Source organism: Cicer arietinum, chromosome 8 (assembly GCF_000331145.2).
Source record: "Cicer arietinum cultivar CDC Frontier isolate Library 1 chromosome 8, Cicar.CDCFrontier_v2.0, whole genome shotgun sequence".
Classification (NCBI taxonomy): domain Eukaryota; kingdom Viridiplantae; phylum Streptophyta; class Magnoliopsida; order Fabales; family Fabaceae; genus Cicer; species Cicer arietinum.
Window position 1 is genome coordinate 5,648,635 of NC_021167.2, and position 23,565 is coordinate 5,672,199.

The following is a 23,565-nucleotide window of genomic DNA, read 5'->3' on the forward strand; positions in this document are numbered from 1 at the left end:
ATATGCCGCTCCCATACCTAATTTCAAATTCAAAATTTTATATAATTTCTTTATTTTAATTCAAGGGGGAAAAGAGGGGCTTACATGAGAAAACTAGGGCAGCCGCGGCGCCGAGGAAGCCGAAGAAGGGAGCAGTTTCATCGCCGCTGAAACCAGCCATTTTTTATTATTATTATTTCACGAATTTACGAAAATTAGAAGAAGTAGAAAATGAAGAAGGTGATAGATATTAGATAGATAGATCTGTTATGCTCTTTCTCGCTCGAATTTTTATTTTTGTTTTTATTTTTATTTGTTTTGGACCAAAAGGAAGTTTCTTCCGTGGCCCCCCGATGAGTTTGTGAACACTCACACCACATGTAATAAATAATAATACAAGTAATGTTTTCTTCAAAAAATAAAATAATTCTTAAAATAATAATAATAATAATAATAATAATAATAATAATACAAGTAATAGGGGGAAGATCCACCGTGATCACTACGAAAAAAGATCGAAACTTGAGAGTAGGTCGGAAAAATAATTTTCAAATATTTGATTTTATAAAATTAAGTTTAGTTAAAATTTATTGTAAAATAGTTTAATTTAGATACAATGTAAAAATGAATTGAAGAAAAAAGATAAAATACATTTCGAGATTTTTATATTTTTCAAAAATAATAATTTGACTGTTTGTATATATTTTTTAAAATTTATTTTTTAAGTTTAGATTAATTTTTGCTTAAAATTTTTCAGTTTTAATATTTTTTATTTATTTAATCGTTTAAATTACAACATGTTTACATTGTTAGTCATTTGTTTTACTTTAAATAATAATTAGTGCAGTTTAAAACATCATATCATTAGGAACTCTATCAAATATTGCAACAATACATTCATTTTACTAATCCTATAGAAAACAATCATTAAATCTTATAAATTATTTATATTTCTTGTGTTTTTATATAAATATTTATATACATAAACAACATCTAAAAATTTGGTGATAAACTTCTATCAACTTAATTAATATATTTTTTCATTTGTAAAGTAACATAGATAGTCAACTCAATGTACTCTTTGAATTAAATCTTAATAATAATTCAAAAAAATGATCAAATTAAATAAAATATATGCGTAACTTAATATAATTTAAAGACAATTGTTGAAGTAAAATATAACTTACATGATTAAATTAAGAAAATAAAATGTTAAAGGATCTAAGAAGAAACTAAACTAAACAAACTGTAACGAAAAATCTAAAGACAACATTGTTATTTTCGTAAAGTATAAAAGTCTTCTCTAGATGTAGTTAGAACATATTTTAAAATTATAATTAGTTATACTAAAAAATAATCAAACATGTTAAAAGTAATTTTACACATTTTTAAATAATTTAAACTCTTCCAAAAGTGAAACAAAACATTCACTAGTTCATGAGAAAAATAAAACCAATATTTAGTCCTTAAAAATTAACTTCAAAACTTAATCCTTAGTAGAGTGGCTGAATTTCTTTCAAAAATTTTTGGTTTTATGCATGCAAACGTGTCTAATATGTTATATTATTTTAAAAGAAACAATTAGGTTTTGGTCAATACTTAAAAAGGCACGATCCGGTTCTTGGGATGAAAAAAAAAACTTTAATTATTTACTCTTCAATTAGTAGTTCATTTTCTTGTTTTGCATCAATGTAAACATTCAATAATCAGGATTTTTTAACAAAATATCAACAATAATAATTTTAATATTGGATAATTTTGTCTATAAAGTATCAATTTAGTGGTAAATATTTGATCTTATAGTAAAAATTATTTTAGATAAGATTTTTATTAATTTTTATTTTAAAAATAATTGAATATATAAGATCATGAACTCATTATATAAAACATTTTTTTAAGTACAAATTGAATTTTTTTAGAAGTTTGAATCGATTGTTTTAGTAGTCTTACACTTTGATCGACTTAAAGATCGTAATATATTTCTCCTAATTTGTCTTTTCTTTTTGTCTTATAAAAGATAATAAATTCAACCATAATTGATTCATACAATTGCGAAGTATTGAATTCGAATTTAAAATTGGACAAAACGTTGTAAGCACTTTATTAAACTCAAAAGCACTATATTTTTCTTGCAAATATATAAGTATTTTTGTGAGAATAAAAATTCGACTTTAGGAGGTGTAATTTGTTATTGTATATATTAACTATATATGAGGATAAGATCATATTAAAATAATTGGTTTGAATTCGATCTCATACACTCAAAATTGTTGAATTAATTATAACAGTATTTATTATATTTTTTTTAAAAAAAAACAGAAAACAATTGTTTTGCAAATAAAGTTCATAATACACGACAATATAGATGAAAGTGAAATGGTTTAATATAATGGGGTGCAAAACTCTTGTTTTTTTTTTTTTAATCAAGTTTTCATAATTAAATTAATTTCAAACTTGTTTAGAACAATTTGATTGCTTACAGCACCATAGGTTAAAATCACTAATATTTTTCTTAATAACAATTTTGTTATCATTGGCTAAGTTCTAATAATGTGTCCGCTGAAATTGTTATCAAATTTTTCGAACCTTCACACTGAAGGACCCATACTGGCCATAAATCAATTTCAGAATGGTACGTTGTCTGAAAGATGTATGATAAAAGTCCCCAATAAGAATATGACTGCAATAATTATAAGTAGCAACTAGCAATATGGAAGCGTAATTATTCTAAAGTTTTCGCATCACTTGAGTGAGCTATCCAATACCGTATAGCAAACACTGTATATCTTCAATTTGAATCCATATACTATTGCCTCATTATTCATATTTTTTTTAGACCATGAATTTCTCTTGGTGCATTTCATGTTATTGGGGTAAATTTATATGACAAAGTTAAATGTGTATTTGGTCACATGTTAAGGAATGAATCATCTATAATGATTTAATAATTACGATTAAAATGATAATATAAAAGTTATTTATACTAAAAATAAATATGAATTAAATTTAAATTTTATTTTAAAATTTGTGTATTCAACCCATTGAGAATTAAAATGTTGTCAAAAAAAAATCTATTTTAAACTGGGCAGGTTAGACTCAAATAATATATACTTTTATTCAATTTATATATACTTTTTATTATTGGCACTCGGTTTGTGCCTGCGACTTAAATTTTAATGTTTATATATATCATTGTTACTTTATCTTGTCCATTGCTGACAAATGTTAAACTTCAAAAATGTAGGACCATGCATCTAGACGAAGAATTCATGCTGCCACTTGCACCTGCCAAAGCAAAAGGTTAGACAAAGTCGTAGCTGAGTAATGTGTTTGGTACGTATGAGAACAGTGAGATTATAATTGGAATGAAAATGTAAAGTGGAATTAAATGTTATGCTTGTGCAGTAATAAAAGGTGAGGAATGGAAATCATTGGTGCGTGCGCAATTAATAAGCTTGTTTTTTTACAACTTTACACTCTATAGTACTCTAATATTTAATCAGTTAAATTGTTAGATATGAAGCCAACCATAAAGCTAAAATAATCGGAGATATATCATCTAATTAAGATTGAGTTTAAGGCGATACCATGGTGACCGAAACATGAGGTTAATATTTGTTAAAAGAATGAGGTAAATAAAGTAATAACATGATTAATGATTATATATCATTTGTACAAGTACGTACAAAAAAATTGTATTACCATGTAATAATGTATTAAAACAATTATTCAATAAAAGTATATATTTTATATATTACTGAATTATTTTAATAACATAACAATACATAATGATTTTAAAAAAAATATAATGAAATAAAATTATCATAATTAAGCTCATAATTTGAACAATTTTCCTTTGTCTAATGTACTATTTTGACATTGTAAAATTGAAAAACTCACTATTGGCCATTAAAAGTTTTCTATATCTAATCACTTTTCTATGTGCTCCACAAGTATGACAACTAAACCAAATTCAAACCATATCATAATGTCATATTTTTTATTTGGGTCTAAGTTCAAAATAAACCGATGAAATTCAAATATATTCAGTTCAGACATTGAATTTTGAATTTTAAACTTGTGAACCTATATGTCTAAATCGTACATGTTACATTCCATTTTTGTTTAACTATTATAATACTTTAATATTTTTATTTTAACTTGATCTCACCCTTTCTTGTTCATATATTTTAATATGATATTTTGAATTTGTTCCTTTAGTTTGTATTCGGCAAAATATTGAAATAAATGATGTAAAAAGGAAATTTCAACGAAATTAAGTTCTTAATTATTGTGATAAAATACTATCACCTGATCAGTCCAACCCAAACCAACTCGCTTTATATCAATTTGGTCCGGTTCGTTTTATACTGAAATGTGTATATCCAATCCAACTCAATCCATATGTTTTTGATTAGTCTGGGCAACGAATTTAGTCAAAACCAAATCAAACTAAAGTGACTTGTGAAGATCCCTAATGACAATTAAATATATGGTTGTCTTATATATTTTTGAGGTTGTGTTCTAACCTTAAAAAGTAACCACTTAATAAAAAGAAAGTACACTTTAATAATTTTTTTTAAAAAGTAACATAAATTTTAATCCCTATAAAATTTTATTTTTAGACCATATAAATTGTTTTTGAACTTTTTAGTTCCTAAAAGTTTTTGTATTCACTTTTAGTTCCTATTTTGAAAAGTATTTTTTTCATAAAAAATTTAATATTTTTAGTTTTTATAAAATCAAAATAGAGACTAAATGTGAATATTAAACTTGAAATGTCATAATTTTATAGAGACTAAAAATATATATAACAAACAAACAAAAAAATCACTCTCATTTTATTATAAATAAAATAAAATAATGGACTGCTCATTAAATTTGAGATCCTATCCTATAAGGCTGTATGTGCAACCTAATAGTCAACCTTGATTAAGTATGAACCTAAAGTGTTATGTTATAATAAAATGTTACTATTAATATTGCGGGTCACATTGGGTCGATCTAGTTTCGTTGGGCCTCAACTTCGATGATCCAACCCATCCTACCCTTTTTTTCACCGTTGAACTATTTTAATTTGTTCAAAAAAATTGCATGGCCCATTTATTAAACTTTATTTGTTTTACTCACTAATAAAATACATTAAAACATGTGTACCTGAAATCATTCTTAAAGAGAAAATGAAATGAGTATCAGTTACACCAACTGTTAATATTGCCTATTCTGTTAGTGGAATTTTTGCAACAAGTCCCAATCAGAACATAGTAAAGAAGTTCATAGCAAAACAAGGAGAATCTTAACTTTTTGACAAACTAACTCAAATTTATGGAAAATTTTTTGTGAATGCGAAATTTGCAAATGCAAAACATTAAGAGGCATGTCTGTGTAACACAAGCAACAAAAAGAGATTTAACTAGTCAATTCCCAACGCGCTTTCATCGATTTGAGTTGGACCCTCCACTGAAATTCACCATCATCTTTCTCTAGAGCAAGACCCTTCAGTTTGCTTGTGACCATCATAGCCATCTATTTCTAAATTGCCATTCTTTCTCAATCAGAGGCCCATCTAAGACCCCATTATTATATCTCATGCCTCCAGAGTTCGTCTTCAAATGAAATTACTTATCCATCGCTTTCAATTCTTCTAGTGTTCTGTTTTCTAGTACCTAATCGTTGATGGCAACAAACCAAATCAAATGACAAATATGACATTTAGTACAACATAATCTATTAGTTGAATTTGGGTCTTTACTAAATCGTGATTTCTCGCTATGAATGCATTAATGTCGGACACTTCACATAATTTATAATTTTTTTCGAACATTTAGAAAGCGTGACCAAAATTGTCTAATAGCACACAATATGTATATGATAACCTTCGTTACTATTTTTGTTGTTGTTGTATGTAAACCAAGTCAATTGTTATTATCAATTGAATTAAGTTTTATGGACACATTTGATATTATTTTAATTGTGGCTATTTAAACTTAATAAAATCGACTTATAAAGTGATAATTATATCTCACTTATAAATATTTGTTAATATCATATCAATTAGCTTATTAGACAACGTATCATAATGTAGAGTTTGAATCATCTACAAAAACTGTAAAGTGAAACAACTTTAACTATATCTACGATTGTTGCAATGTACAACACCTATAAAGATCCATACACACCTTATTGAGACATATGTTACACCTCCTCACCAATCCTCTAATCATTTTAAACACTTAATTTGAAGAAACTTCCATTGGTAAAGCACAATAATTTTCGTTTGAGAAAATCATTGATACAATTTTTAATCAATCCAAACTTTTTAAAACGATCGAGTAATAGAAATTGGGCACAGGCACATATCCACTATTGGTAAACATAATAATCAATCATCATGGATTAGAATGAAAAATTACAAATTGATTAGTGCTTATAATTTCACACCCACAAATCTAGAAAAAGTGAAGATACATATACATATTCTCATTGCTCTTTTTTCAGAGAAATGTTAAAATTAGCACCTATAAGGGTGCAATCATGGTTCATGCCCCCCTTAAAAGAAGCTTGTAATTCACACCTAGGCATACAACACAAGGAGTAGTGAATTTGAAGACTTTGGCAAACCCCATTCGATATATATATAATTTTTTATTTCATTTCATGTGAAGTAGAATTAAGTTGTATAAGGTGATTATTTTTCACCAACCACCGTCAACCATGTATTAAAATTGCTTACCAAATATATATAAAAAAAATAAAAATAGGAGGTAAGCAATTGATAGATAGAGGAAGAGGTCTTATTAACTTGTAAGACAAGAGTTGTGTCCCATACTATTGGATTTATTATTTAAGTATAAATAAATTGTTAGTGATCGATCGAAATAAATTTTTATTTTATTTAAATTTGTATATTAGGTCTAATCTGAGTTCAATTTATTTATTTCCAACGTGGACTTGTATTTTTAACTATAAAAGAAATGGAGTCCTATAAAAAATAGTGGTGAGATCGTTATAGGACCCTCCAAGGATCTCAGTTTAACTGATTATTACGCTACATTTTCTTTGGCAATTTTTGATTTATTTAAAAAGAAATAATGGTTGTAAAATAATGTAGAGATGGCAGTGAGAGAGATAGTTCATAGTTCTTACAAACCGCCATAGCTATTAGCTCAAAATGGAAGGGATGTTGTTGGTGGGGCCCACAAATGATGCAGTTCATCCCTTGATTGGAGACCCACGGCCGACCACCACCACCGTCCTACGTGGGCTTTTAACCTGTCCACGTCATCGTCTATTAAAGCTAATATTCACTTGTCATAATAGATAGATAAAGTAAATCAAATTATATAGTTTAGTTATGTGTTTTGAGATATGATGTTAAATGAAATTGTGGGTTATGTCATATGAAATAATATTTTAAATATTTTTATTTATCTTTTTCAAATTCTTAAATTCAAAAATATGAAAATACAACATCTCTAGATATAAAAAAACTTCAATTTGATCCTTCAATCTTGTTAAAGATCAAGTATTTGTTAATATTTTCTCAAGAACACCAAAAAAATAAAAATGTTAAACAAAATTTCATTTTTTTAATTTAATTAATATTTTAGTTTTTATAAGTCAAATTTTATTTTATTTAAATGATATTTTAGCTTCTATTTATAAAAAAAATGACACTTTAACCTATATTCATAAAGATGATAGATGGTTAAGAATTTTATTTTTCTTTCTAACCTCATTTTTCATTCTGATATTATTTTAGTCGATGTATTTTTGTCATCTTATAATTTTTTTAATTGTTATATTTTCGATATTTGTATATTTTATTATTCTTTTCAAGCTGAAGTATAATGAGCACATTACAGTTTGCGAGAATATATGAGACATATTAGTTGTTACTTGTACAAGTTAAGTGTGTAATTAGTCAATTAATTAAATATACTAGTCAGTTTTTTCTTATTTAATATTCATTATTTTATAATTCAATATTATTTCTATTTTACTTTATCAACTTTTCTATTAATAACTTCTACTAAGACAATTTTATTTTATTTTTGGTATAAATGTTTGATCTCATAATCTTGATTCTTTTAATTTGATTTTTCAATATCTTGAATTTAACTATTGAAACTACATTATATATCATGAAATAGTTAAATATTATAAAGCATACCATTTTAATTTTTTTGATCTGATTTGACTAGAAGCTTGCCATAACTAGCAACTGATTAACACTTCAACACACATTGCCAAACATAATAATAGTTGAAGATGTCGGATCTTCTTCAAGATCTGGCCTGCGGTGGAGGCCACTTTGAATAAATACCTCTCTAGTTTAATATCTTTGTCTAACTTGTCACTTTTTGTTTTATTTTATTTTGTTGTATAAATTGTCACTTTCTCTCAATCCTCCTCTAGAAGGATTAAATTCTTATGTATATATGCAAAAAAAGGGTGATAATTATTACAAATTAGTTAAATTCAAACCTATCAACACTCTTCAATTTTTAGTAAAAAAAAGAGTGCTGCTATTTAATACAAAATTATTTATAAAAAAAAAAGAATGATGACTTATTTTAATTTATTAGAAATTGGTTAAAAGAATCATTTTCATACTTGAAAAGAGAGGTGAGTGGAAAAAAACTGTTTGTATAACTTCTTATCGTTTTGTTATTTGTATAATTTTACTATAAATCATTTCCAAATAAAGTTAAACTCCTTAACCTACACACTCGTCTCTGTACTAGAGGAAAGACCGTTGATAAAAAAATCTTGATCTTTCATTATTGGCCCAAATGGTCCATTCGTGTTGCAATCTCAGAAAAAAGCAAGAATTATATATATGATCATATGTATACACACTTGTAAGTATATAAAAGAACCACTAGTGATTTCACGCCATTGCCGACAATTAATGCAACTCTTCTGTTTGCTTACGTGTTAATATGATTAGATGTAATTTATTACATGTAGTAGGAATTTGTTAAATGTAATTATAAGTTTGATTAATATTAGTTAGAATTTAAAGTTTTTTTATTTTACTAACGTTATAAATTAAAGTTTGTTAGTTTAGTTAGAGTTAATATATAAATTGCATTTTACATCAATTGTAATTAATGTTTGTCTATTATTTAATAATAATTAATTTTTTAAATTGTTAAATTTTGTGATACTTTTCAATATATATAGTTTAATTTTATTCACTGTATAATTTTATTTAAGTCAATATCTTTACTATCTAAGAGTTGTAGTTAATTAACAAGGTAAAAGTTATATATATATATATATATATATATATAAAGAATAGTAAAAGAAAAAAATAATTAAAATTATAAATAACATTTATTTTGAAATAGTTTTTTTTTGCCAAATTTACATTCATTGTGAGATGAAAAAAAATTTACTTAAAGCCCATTTAAAAGCATAACGACCAAAATTTGTTTATCAAATTTCTTTTAAATACGTGCTTTAATATACTCTACTCTAAAAAACACAGATTAATTTTTCTACAAGGTTCATATCATACACTTACTTCAACTCATTATTATATTCAAGTAAACTATAGACAGTACAAGACAATTTCATATGCGCAAGGCACAAGTCAGCATTTATTTATTGCAAAATAAACTATAGACGTCTTGTTTTGGATGATAACTGTACTTGTCTCAGCTTTGTTTTATATATATATAAACTAATTGTTATTTTTATTAAATTACAAATAAAAATCAATAAAACTAAATTATCAATTTTTTTAATATGTTGTTACGTGTTAAAAAAATATTAAAATAGAGAATAAATTTATTTTTGTTTGTCTTTAATTTATGTCGATAATATTAGTTTTTAGCAGGTGTTAATTAGACATTGCAATAGCATGCTGGTTTTGCAGCTGATATTATATATGTAAACTTTTTTTGTATATACTAAAATTATACTGTAGCATATAATTTGTAAACATATAATTATTAAAAATTAACAGCTAGAATAAAATAAGTACTATACTATGTCTTTGAAAAAAGAAAATACTAATTTGTTGTTAAATTAACCCTTTAAATTGGTCAAGAGTCAATATATATCAATAAAGTATGATCACCAATCACCATTATTCACATGCGAGAATTAATGTGTGTTAAGGATGTTTGATATATAAAAATAATGATTCATATTGCATTGTTTTGAGATTTTGGATTGAGATATAGTGTGAGAGTCTCTTGTGATCTTAGAGTAATTTGACTCGTTGTTGCTCAAGTGCTTCCCCGAACTCCCAACATCTGAGTCATGGTTCGGCTTGGTGGGGCAGTGTGGATTATGATCTTGGATCTTTGTATTGAAAGTTTTCCTGATACAGTAGTCAAGAGGCAGGTTCCAGGTTTCATTGGTAATATAAGCGGTACAAATACAAGATGTGAGAGATTTACACTTAAGGGAAGATTGTTGTGTTTAAGTGTTTGTTGATTCAAATATGAGTGTAGTTAAGTCTCATATCGACTAAAAATATGATAAATGTTACAAAAGTAATAACTCACATATCTATTGCATTAAAGTTTTGAGTAAAGATGTGATGTTAATTTTTTTTTTGAAAATACTAATATATTTGGTCTATTGTTGCTTCCGTTTTCTGACGTCCAAACACATGTGTTTGAAAGGAATAATACGTTGTGTTAATTTGAAGGCTAATGCTAACTCTTGAAAAGAAATTTATTATTTATTTAACTATAGTTCCGTTAGAACCATAGATGGTGGGGTTATGGGGTAATCCAAGTTACGCCCATAGGAGGAATGTTTTGAAGTTTTTATTTTTTTGTCTTTTGTTTGTTTATCTTCTACGTAAAGTTGAAAGACAAATTCACCAACTCGTGACTTACACGTTGGTTGATCGCACTGTTGTTACTCAACTTACGTTTTCTCTCCTTTTCCGTTTATAGTTCCTTCCCCGAAATACTTGTCGAGAAATGATTCGGAAGACCGTAATGGCACCTTAAAATGGATACTATATTGCCTTGGAATAAGAAAATCAAGTATTCCAAATACACTAAAATATCTCACATTATTTGAAAATTAAGATTAAGGATAGTTTACATACTACTATTACACAATGTAAGATCGTAATGGTACCTATATGTAACTATCTTTAATTTTAATTAAGAATTAATATGAGACTTTTTGGTTTCACTGAAATATTTGTAAACTCACGATACAATACTTCTAAAATATGGTGTTGCAGATTTAAAATTTAAATAATCAAAACATTGACGTTGTGTTGGAGAATAAACCAACTAGAGTCTTAACTACACATTTGACAATTTTTTTAGCTAAATTAATATGAGGGGAGGTTTAAGATAAATAAATTGTATGTATCTTAATTTTGTATAAAAATTTAATTCAAACAAATTAATATATTTAATTAAAATTTTAAATAAAATTCATCAACTTTCTTTAAAGGGGTAGACGAAGTGTATATATATATTATTATCTAGAAAAAGTTATTTATTATGCATAAACAAAAAGTAATCGTTATAATCCCGTTTAAATAAGTCGGGGGAAAAAAAATCCTGTTTAAAACATTTAATTACAAAAATATGGTATCCTAAAAGAGACAGCTTAGCTAGCTGGAAAAATCAGATCTGTAAAAATTGGTGATAATTAGATCTGTAAAAAAAGAGATAATAATTAAAAATAAGATAATATGAATATAATAAAACATATAGAATTCTATTTGTTGATCACGTGAAAAATTTAAAACTACTATTATTAAATGACAAAATGTTAAATCTTTGTAGTGAAGTTATGAACCCGCATGAGAGAAAGCATTCTCATATCTTTCACAAAATAAAGGAGCTTCTTTACCAGGTCTCAACGAATTTTTTTAAAAATATTTTCTTTTGACCTCGTGGCTACTTATTTGTATTTTAAAGGGGGATTCTTTAATTATAATTTTGCCTTTCAATTACAAAGTAGATCATTAATGGAGTACCACAATTAAGATACATTTAATATTTAAATAAATAGTTAAATGAGTTTATTAAAAAAAACTGTTTTTATCATTTAAAGAATTATAACAATTTAATATTATTTTTTAAAAATATTAGCGAAATAAACTTTAATATTTTTTTATTTTTTATTATTCATTTAATCTTATGAAATAATCTTTACCAAAATAAAAAAGTTAATAAATAATTATTTGATTTTAAAAAAATAATTATTAATTTATTAGTTTAGAAGTAAAAATATTTACTTTGTGAATATATTGTAGAAGGTTCCTTTATATTAATGCTGATATTGAATATTATAAATGGTTTTTCGATCTTGAGTAACAAAAATTAGTTTTGTACTCTTTTCACCAAACAAAGAAGGTTCATTAATGAGTCAAATGTTTTTGTTTAAAATAATTTAATCATCCAATTCTTATGTATGGAAGGAATTAACATTTTTTTTTACAAGAAATTTTTAATAGATTATGTTAGTTTTTTCAAATTTAAATTTAAGATTTTTTTTTATATCTGTTTGGGTGTCCCTCAATTCATCATCCGAGTTAAATATGAAGTAATTAATATATATTAATGCGTATGAAGGCTCTGCCTCTGCCACTAGAGGTGATTAGTTTTGAGTGTTTTTCTTCTTTTGCGCCAACGTAGGGTGTTATTATTATTATTATTATTCGATAAAGATTGAAAACTCACTGCCCAAAGAGGAATGTGCTTGTCAGGTAAAAAAATGAATGTAAGTTTTCGTACAGGGTCATTTGTTTGGGAGTAGTAATTATTTGATTTTAAAAAAATAATTATTAATTTATTAGTTTAGAAGTAAAAATATTTACTTTGTGAATATATTGTAGAAGGTTCCTTTATATTAATGCTGATATTGAATATTATAAATGGTTTTTCGATCTTGAGTAACAAAAATTAGTTTTGTACTCTTTTCACCAAACAAAGAAGGTTCATTAATGAGTCAAATGTTTTTGTTTAAAATAATTTAATCATCCAATTCTTATGTATGGAAGGAATTAACATTTTTTTTTACAAGAAATTTTTAATAGATTATGTTAGTTTTTTCAAATTTAAATTTAAGATTTTTTTTTATATCTGTTTGGGTGTCCCTCAATTCATCATCCGAGTTAAATATGAAGTAATTAATATATATTAATGCGTATGAAGGCTCTGCCTCTGCCACTAGAGGTGATTAGTTTTGAGTGTTTTTCTTCTTTTGCGCCAACGTAGGGTGTTATTATTATTATTATTATTCGATAAAGATTGAAAACTCACTGCCCAAAGAGGAATGTGCTTGTCAGGTAAAAAAATGAATGTAAGTTTTCGTACAGGGTCATTTGTTTGGGAGTAGGATTAGGGAGGGAATGACTTTTTTTTTTTTGAAATTAAATAAATTATAAAATAAATAATGTGTGACTGAAATGTCATATGATTATATATTATGTTTTTTTTAATTTAATTTTAAAATTTTAAATGTTAAATATATATAAAATTTATATTTAACTTTTCGTAACTCTTTCTTTCAAAAAATTTAAACAATTTTTTATGCTCTAAAAGTGGAACCAATTACATAAGGCTCTTTATCAAGCGATTTACAAGCCCTTGATATGAAAACGTAAAACTTTTTTATTTTGGCTCATTTAAACAATTGAGTTCAATCCTGAACTTTGGTTTATTTTTATTCACTTGGAAAATGCAGCAATTAAAAGAATAAAAGGTTTTGTTTATAAACCTTTTAAGATGTGTTGAAAATACTTTAGAAAGTTGTTCATGAATCATGATACTTTATGAAAATAAATTTACAAGTTTTAGCGCTTGATAAGAGTTTCAACAATGTTTTTGTTGTCTCGAATACTCTCTATAATTTTTTCACTATTTATCTTTAATTATATATATATATATATAATATATATGTATATGAATGAGTTAATAGAAATGTTTTCTGTTTTTTGTTAATTATTAAATCCTTGATGTGAGTGAGACACAATATTCTGTAGTACATGAATTAGAAAGGAGAGAGGGAGAGAGAGAGAGAATTGAAAGGGAAAAGAAACAAAAAGAAAAGAAAAAAAGGTGTGAATGACGTCAGTCAGCAATTGGGGGGACAACCATCAAGCCATGCGCAATTCCATCTGCGGTCCTTCCTTCCTCTCCTCTCCTCTCTTCCTTTCTTTTTATTTATTCTTTATAATTAAATCCCTTCACACATTCCTAACCTAAACTCTCTCTCTCTCTCTCTCCATATTTTCTTCAACTCACACTATATACCTTCATCATTCACTGCACTACTTCTCTTCTTTAAACTACACTCACCAGGTGAGCTTATATCGTTCATTAACAAATGTACGTTCTTTTGCATTGCATCTTTCAAACCCAGCCTCATTCATATATAATTCACACTTTCACACACAAGACACAAACAATTTTCAAATTTATAAAGAATGATGCACCTGCACTGAAGCTGTAACTGCAGATACCTGGAGAGAGCGCAAATATAGGGTTTAGAGTAAGCAGAGAAAAGTACAGAACATTTATCTCAAAGTTCGTTAAGAGAATGGGTCAGATGTGACATGAAAATTCTCGACAAAAAGACAACAATGTCAGATCGAGTCCAAGTTTCCGCAATAAGAAAAACAAACACTCTCACTCACTCTGCCTTAACTCTGCTTTTTGCTTTTTTATCATCCTTCAGCATGCTTTCATCCAATAAAACGTTTCCTCTCTTTTTGTCCCTTCACTTTCCACAAAACGCGTGCCCATTTTATGATTACGTCACTCCCTTCCTTATTAACATTTCCTCTACATTATATTATATTTCATATGTCAGAAAGTAAGCATGTTTTTAACTCATGCTTTTAAAAACTAAGACATTTATGTTACCTTAAAAAGTTGTTTTTGTTTGTTTTATAGATGTGATTAAGAGATATAATTAATTATTAATTAGTATATAACATAATAATGAATGGTAATGTGGAATAGGGAACCCCGTTGGTTGATGAATCATAATCCCCACCATTCACTAACACAAGACAACATCATTATACCACACAAACCCTCTACCTGTCCGTTTCTTATACCCCTTCCTCAAACTCAAGGGCTATACCGACCTATGCCAACCTCCAACTCCACCCTCAAAACCATACTTTCATCATTTTTATTTCTCTATCTTTTAACCCGACCCGACCCATCAAACATAAATCATTCTTTCTCAAATCATGGGGTTTTGTTTATAAACACGCGCTTATTTTTATTTCATATTTTCCTATTAATTTTTTCTCAGTGTTGTTCACCACCAAAACACCTGATCATTATCTCTGAAAACACTTGTCACCTTTTTACTTAAAAGGACTTATATTATTCTTTTTTGTTGTTCACTTCACAAGAGTATTATCTTCTCTCTCTCTCTCTCTCTCATATAAGTATATTCATATTCACTCACACTCATATCACATCCTCGTTTTGTTATAATTCAAACATCATGAAGAAACTCAAGTGAGGTGGTGGTGTGATATTAATTGTGGTGGTGAATTTTATGCAGTAATTTGATATGATGGAGTCCATGGAGTCATGTGTCCCACCAGGGTTTCGATTCCACCCAACTGATGAAGAACTTGTTGGTTATTATCTCAGAAAGAAAGTTGCTTCTCAGAAAATTGACCTTGATGTTATCCGAGAGATCGATCTTTATCGTATCGAACCATGGGATCTTCAAGGTATAAATACAAATACAAATACTTTTATACATGTTATACTACTATCATTCATCACTTTTTTCCAACAAAAATATTAGGGTTTTGAAGATCTGATATATAAGGTTTGCAGTGTAACTGCAACTGCAACTGTAATTTAGAATTATAGTAGCAAGTAATCAGGATCTGTATTAGTTTGTTTTTTTCTTTCTAAAAACAATTATGTATGGTGCAGAGAGATGCAGGATCGGGTATGAAGAGCAGAATGAGTGGTATTTTTTCAGCCACAAAGATAAAAAGTATCCAACAGGGACAAGAACTAACAGAGCTACTATGGCTGGGTTTTGGAAAGCAACAGGAAGAGATAAAGCAGTTTATGACAAGATGAAATTAATTGGAATGAGAAAGACACTTGTTTTCTACAAAGGAAGAGCACCTAATGGACAGAAATCTGATTGGATCATGCATGAGTATAGGCTTGAATCTGATGAAAATGGACCTCCACAGGTAATTAAATAACTAATCATATATTACTTTCTTAATTACTCCATTATGTGTCTATAGTGCATATTAGATGACCACTCCTTAATCATACAAATTATACTTTGGATCAACTGATAGATAGTATGAAAATATCATAGTAAAACTATGATTTGGTAGAAATTCTGAAGTGTAGATTTTGATAAAATCATAATGTGATATCAATTTTGTTAAACTTAACTCGGTTAATCTATGAATAAATTCACTCGTTATTAGTAAATAATCAATGTATTTGATATCGAGTTGATATTCTTCCTATTTGATCCATCCTTTTGATGACTCACAACTAAACATATTTGTTGATATTTCTAATTATTTATCAAATCAATGAAACATACACAGAATAATAGAGATGGAACTTTTTTCATAATAAATTTGAACTGTTTTTAACTTTCACCTGTTTTTTAAAGTAGTTTATGACTTTCATTCTCTTTCCTTTTATTTTTTGTGTGTGTAGCCGTGCTAGTTTGAACTTTTTCTAGTTATTACTGTCTCTCTAGTGCTTCATGTGATGTCACTGCTACTTATTTTTAATGCAAATCGTGCAAACTTTTTTATATATACTCTCACTTTCACTTTTTTCTTAAACCACTATACTCTAAATGTTCAACAAGGCACGTACACGCTTTCTAGCTTGTAACATAACTTTCACCAAACAAGAAGTCAAAAGTCACTGCTTTCAACAGCTAAATAATTAAACATCTTTCATTCCCTTCCTTTTCTGTTACATACTTTTGTTTCCATTTTGATTGTCAAAGGTAAACCTCTCATTGTAATTTCTTAGTTGTAAGTTGACTACACCTACTACAGCTACTATTGCCTCTCACCAAACTGATGGAAAATTATGTAAAAGCTAAAGGGAAAATAGACACATTAGTAACTTTACTTTTTTACGTTATATTCTCCTTTTGCAATATATAGCAAGTCTTGGTCAACTCAAACTCAAACAGTCAAAACTAACACACATAACAACAAAAGAAGATGAGAGTGTCACCAACACACTGTATAATTAATACAATTTCTTTTTAATACATTCTCTCTCTTGCATAGTAATATTTTGTAGGTGTTATATATCATCATTGAAAATGTGATTAAGTGTTTAAAATAAGTTGGTTTTCAACATCGACACATTGATTATCTTTAATTAATTAATTTACTCAAATTATTATTAGTGTAGTTGTATTTATATTTGTGTTGTATTCAGTATCCATATCAATATACGTCTTTCGTAGAAGGTTACAACATGTAGAAAAAATGCAGTCAAAATCGTGTTGGCCTCGTATGACAACCACAATTGTAGTTTCAGACTACAATATAAAGCCTTGCAGTTTTGTATATTTGAAACTCAAATAGATCTTACAATTTAAAAAAGAGGTTTATTATTAATCTAGTATGAGACTCGTGTGAATTTCAACATAGATACTAAATGCTAAAAAATCTCAAAATAATATATAATATAACAACTCAAGGAAAGTGTCATTTGAAGTTTCAAACTTAATGAAACTATATATGCTTTGTGCAGGAGGAAGGATGGGTTGTGTGTAGAGCATTTAAGAAAAGAGCAACCAATAGCCAAACAAAAAACACTATTGAAAGATGGGACACAAGCTACTTCTATGAAGAAGCAAGTGGAATGAGTTCCATGGTGGATCCAATTGATCTAATCTCAAGGCAACCTCAAAGCTTTTTAGCTCAAAGTTTCAATATGTGTAAGCAAGAGATAGAAGCAGAAAATAACAACAACAACAACAGCTTGATAAGTTGCATGCATGCAGACCAATTTATACAGCTTCCTCAGCTTGAGAGTCCTTCATTGCCATTAGTAAAGAGACCAAGCATAGTGTCTCTAGTATCAGAGAATAATGATGATAATAATGATGATGATCAAAAGAGGTTATTATTATTATCAAACAACAATGTTACTACTATTACTACTACTAATAATAATAATAATAATAATAATAACAATAATCAAGTTACTACTGATTGGAGAGCTCTTGATAAGTTTGTGGCTTCTCAACTAAGTCATGAAGATGAAGGAGTGTTGTCAAGCTTTGGAACAAATATTCTTCTTCCTAACTCAGATATGGCATTGATGTTAATGCAAGGTAGTAGGGATGAAGGGAACAAGTTCTTAAATGCAAGCTCAGACTGTGATATTGGGATATGCGTATTTGAAAAATGAAGAAATTATTAAGAAGAAGAAAATAATAAACCATATTTTATTATTTGTATTGTACTAGTAAGTAGTAGTACTATATAAATGTTTCATGGATAAAAATATATGTTGAGAGGAGACATATTATATATTAATATTTTTGTAAAAATATTACTATGTTTTGTGGAAGAATTAAGAAGTGTGTCTGCCCCTTTTGTGTGTGAGTGCAAATTCAGATGCATGCGTCAAATAAATGGCTCTTGAATCTAAATATTCAGAATTTTTATTTATTTTAAGTTATCACAAAGCATGTGCATGCATCTCCTAGCCTCTGGCTGCTTGTATTATTCAATTCAATTCATTTTCTAAACCTTCTTATGCACTCTTCTCCTTAAGCATGCAATGCATGTATTTATATACATATAGTTGTATAATTGATCTGCGTTAATTTTTTTACACGACACGTGCTTAAATGGATATAATACCAATCAATATGAAAATCTAGGTAGAAAATTATGTTTTCTAAGTACGTGACAAAGTGTATATAAAATTAGAGAATTTTTTTTTAGCGGCATATAAATTAGAGATGTATAAATTTAATTTTGCTTATATTGTTTTCTATAAGTGATTTTGAGAAAGAAAACATAAATTGGAATAAGAGGGAGATTGTACTTCTTTGGCTTCTTAATTATACAACAAATGTGGATGACTCGCATATTTCTAGTCCACCATACAAAAGAATTTGATACCTATACAGCTATATACTTATAATTTAAGGTTCGTTTTTGGATTGAATGAAGATTTGACTTGTCATTTTATGAATAAAAGATATTTGAGGTCTTATATGTCAAGTAAGTTTTAAAAGTTGTGTTTTTCGATTTTCTATTTTTATTGATATGGTATATCAATAAATTTATAAATTTATTGAACATTAAAGGATCAATCAAATTTTTTATTAATTATTCTCTAACCAATTATCAAATATACGATCTAAATTCATACAAGTTTTCACTCAAACAAATCCTTATTTTTAATATAAGTTAATATTAAATATAATTAATTGTCATATTTATAAAACATGTTCATTCATTGAATTATATGTAATTCTATTTTTACTAAAATTATTATATTCACAATTATATAAAATATATATATTCTAATCAAACTCGTGCAACACAAAGGGTAATATACTTATATAGTAAGAATAATATAAAATAAAAAAATAGTTTAGTTCAAATTTAGGTCCATATACATCAACTCTAGACCCATAAATTCACTACCCATACAAATAGTTATTAACACATAGGATTTTTCTTAAGAAAAATAATTTGTTTATGAATATCAGACCATTTGCAAACAATATTTTCACTTGTAAGTACTCGTTGGAATTTATCTTATTAATAAAATTATTTTTTTACATATCCATACACATATTCATTGTATTTGCATAGTAATATTCATTGTGTTTGATTTTCAAGCATAAGGCGATTATCTTGACGGACTTTACCCATAGATTGACTTTATTTTCAGTAGAAGATATGTCTATAGCCCCTTTAGCAATCCTATTATGGCACGATATGACATTACTACGAATTACACAAACACTTGTAGTTTGCTCCGCTATCCCCTTTATAGGCTTTTTTTTTTTTCAATTCAAATAAAAAAGAAAAACTAATATAATTAAGTGTTTGTTTGGTTGTATAATAATAAAATAATTTGTGTTAATATGTATATTTTAAAACTGATTTAAATAATAAATTTAAATATAAAAATTATATTTAAAAATAAAAACTCCAAATATTAACTTCAAATCAAAATTCATTTTAAAAATAACAAAATTTTAATCGATAACCGTCAAACATACACAAATTATTTTTAAATCCTCAAAATCACTTTTAATTTTTCAAAAGTGAATCTAATCATGTCTCAAATAGTTGAATATATTTTTGGTACTTTCAAAAGTTTCGTATTTAATTTAATCCTTGAATAAAAATTATAATATTGAACTCTCAAATGATTTTGTGAATGCCAAAAACATATTCATTTGTAAATAAAAATAAAATATTACTGCAGCATTACTGAAATTTGTTGACACAACCCAAGTTCTAAATGAGAATATAGTGCATGAATTAGATTGGTCACGATAGGGAGTTTTAGTGGGTCCGTATTGTCTAGCATGTGTTCCGCGCCATTGCTATGTTAAGCATGCTTTGCCTTTAAGGTGCATGAACCTTACCATCTCATGCAATTTTTCTTTCTCTTTTTACCTTTCTAGCTACAAAAGTTTGTTTTCTTTATCTTAATTTTGTCGTAGACCCTTTTCCCGTTTAACTTTGGTTCAAGTCGTAGCATCTTTACACATGTGTATTCTTTAATCAAAGTTAGTTACAACCCTTCAACGATATATATATATTTACTTATTTGAGTATAACAAATAACTAACTATATTAAAATAGAAGTGCAAAGGTACTTCAACTAAAATGCAAAAAGAATCAAACATCATATTCTAGAACAATCAACAAATGGAAAAGGACAAAATCTCCTAATATAAAAGGATTATGGGTTACTGTTTAAGAAAACACTCCAAGCATACTATTAAGGAGAGAAATAACAACTTTTAAAAACTAAATAACAACTCTCAAAAGATTTAAAAATAAAGTGATTTTTTTTATTATTTTTTTAAATAAAAAAATCTGAACTTTATTTTTTAATTCTCTATTTAATTGAATGGTCTTCGATGTGACTATATATATAGGATACAAATCCCTCCATTTGATAGTTAAAGTGACATTGGATACATTTGTTATTTATTTCTTATTGCAATAAGGTTGCTCATGTGCAAGTGATTCTTTGCTTGGAAAAGCATACAAATCTACTATCTATTAGGTGGGTTAAATGGTCCAATTCACCACTTTAATTAGCTTATTCCAAAATTTGCAAGCCTTATATTTGTATCTATGCTATGGCCCTAAAAAATAATAGTATATTTATACCTTTTATAGATATAAATTACACACCTTAGCTAGCTTGCTAGCTACACTGTTTTATTTCACAGTAAACATACTCCTCGAGTGTCTATGATCTATCTTCCATACAGATTTTGATAATTTAGCTGCTAGGTGGACCAAATGGCCCAATTAATAGCAATCCTATGGACCCCATACTCAGTTCATTCTGATATTCGTTGCATTATATTTATCCATCCTAATACATTAAAACAACCTCTCAAATTACTTCGTTCACAACGTTTTGTATGTTACACAATGTTAATTGTGGTGCCTCAAATTTTTTTTTTAAGTGTCACCTCCTAAAATTACTCCCCTGACTTTTTTCTTTTTGCACCTTTCATTCAACACATATTATAATAGTTATGTTTATCAATTATAAATCATTTAATTAGTCTCATTATATTATAATTTTTTTTTTCTATTTCTTCTGTTGATTCATAAGTTACCCACCATTAAATCAATTTTTTTGTTTATGTTTCTCACCCCATGTACATTTTATGGTGTTCTACAATTTTCTACCGATTAAAAATTGGAGTGTATCATTTTCGTCATAGTTGTATTGTAGAAAATTCATCGTTCATTTAAACATCACTAAGTCATACACTCTTCTTATGAAAAATATATGTAGAACGATCCGACCTACTTAAGAGCAATACGATACCAATTAGTGAGATTTGTTGGCCATCAACCCCTTAATTCTCACAGTAAATATATGCATTGATAACCATGATCCAATTTGTAGACTCTACAACAAATAATATTTTGTCTATAATAGTGATTAAAGTTGATAAATCTAGATAGAGTAATCAAGATTTAAAAATTATGTTTAAATAATGCATGACAGAGTTGTAAAATGTTTATTAATGTTAATGTGTTATCGTTATTGTTGAGAATCATGGTTAAACTCAAGAAAGAAAATAAATAAATAGATATGATAGTGCGAAGAATTATGATTATAGTGCCCACAAAGTAACTAACATAACTATCTTCTATCTACTCATAATTAACTTCTAACCACTTTAATCTAATTCTAACACATATCTACATATATTCATATTCACTAAACATTCCCGAACTTCCAACTTGAGAAGAAAAATACAATACAAAAAAAAAAATTGAAAATATAATGTAACTAATGAAAGAAAATTACAAGAAAAATAATACAAGCTGAAATTACATGGGTTGAGCAAAAAATTTGATATATAAAGTGGTACCGGTTAAGGTGCGTCCAAGTTTTCTGCCTATTTTAGACTATCTAAAAAGTTTTCAATGTCTCCATAGCACTTACTCTAATATAGAATTAAAAATCTCAAAATTTTGTATTGAAATGTTAAATTTAACTAACAAAGAAAATGAAAAATATCTAACTACCTTATAGTAGAAATACAAAACATTAAAAATGTTTCACTAAGATAAAATATTTAACCACTACTTCTTTCACGTGAACAAAATAAATAAAGCAAGCATATGTTGAGAGAAGATGGATGAATATGATTGATGAGCCTTTGATAACCATAGGTAGGAGCGCACAATAAATTACTTAACTACCATAAGAACAATGTAACATACCATCAAATTTTGGAGTGTATGGATAACCTTCAACAAATACCATTGGAAAATACTTTACCACGAGATTATATAACAAAATAATAAGCAACAATCTCATTTGAAAAAGAGAATCCAATGGTTCAACAAAATATATCATGTGTTCATTGGAACAAATCATCTCAATAAAAACCAACTTAGTATCCATAACTTCATCTTTGATGACCTTGTTAAGGCAAAACATACACCAACCGCTTAGCACAACAGTATATATACCAACATTTAGACCAATCCAATTACAAGTAGCAAACTTTCGTCCATTGTAGCTTGTTGCAGAATTTAATATCATTAACAACCAATTCCACCTAACCTTAGCAAAAATATGATAATCAACTTGAATATTTGTAGGAACAAGAAGATGATGAATAAGAGTAAGAAGGAAACTAGAATCAACTAGAAATTTAATCGGAAATCTAAAAAATTCAAAAATGAAAAGTAAAATGAACAAATGAAGTTTTTTTCAAAAAAATCTTGAGAAAAAATGTAGCAGAATAATTATTACCCTGATACTATCTTGAAAATCATAGTTGAGTATGAGAAAAAAAAAATAATTAAAAAATATATATAAAACTTGAAATGATAGTGTGAATAATTATAATAAA

At 27.1% G+C, this 23,565-nt stretch overlaps 2 protein-coding genes across 4 annotated transcripts in view; one reads left to right on the plus strand and one right to left on the minus strand.

The window, feature by feature from the left end:
• The window catches only part of LOC101508188 (V-type proton ATPase 16 kDa proteolipid subunit-like), a 2,873-nt gene extending 2,545 nt beyond the window's left edge, over positions 1-328 (minus strand). The window contains exons 1-2 of the mRNA XM_027337602.2: positions 85-328; positions 1-17 (exon numbers count right to left, since the gene is read on the minus strand). The exon at positions 1-17 is cut by the window's left edge and continues 323 nt beyond it. Of these exons, the coding sequence (XP_027193403.1) occupies positions 1-17; positions 85-160 (93 nt within the window). The 5' untranslated portion in view covers positions 161-328. The remainder of the gene's footprint in view (positions 18-84) is intronic.
• A 13,829-nt stretch (positions 329-14,157) lies between these two features.
• On the plus strand, positions 14,158-18,732 carry NAC63 (NAC domain-containing protein). Of its 3 annotated transcripts, none has more exons than XM_004512064.4 (4): positions 14,158-14,279; positions 15,502-15,676; positions 15,888-16,159; positions 17,715-18,732. In XM_004512064.4, exons 2-4 carry the CDS (start codon positions 15,511-15,513, stop codon positions 18,375-18,377), a joined length of 1,101 nt encoding a protein of 366 aa, XP_004512121.1. In that variant the 5' UTR covers positions 14,158-14,279; positions 15,502-15,510; the 3' UTR covers positions 18,378-18,732. The 3 variants fall into 3 exon arrangements, with proteins under 3 accessions (XP_004512121.1, XP_073220311.1, XP_073220312.1); XM_073364210.1 differs by having other exon boundaries at positions 14,192-14,306; XM_073364211.1 differs by lacking the exon at positions 14,158-14,279 and adding an exon at positions 14,808-15,347.
• Positions 18,733-23,565: the final 4,833 nt, after the last annotated feature.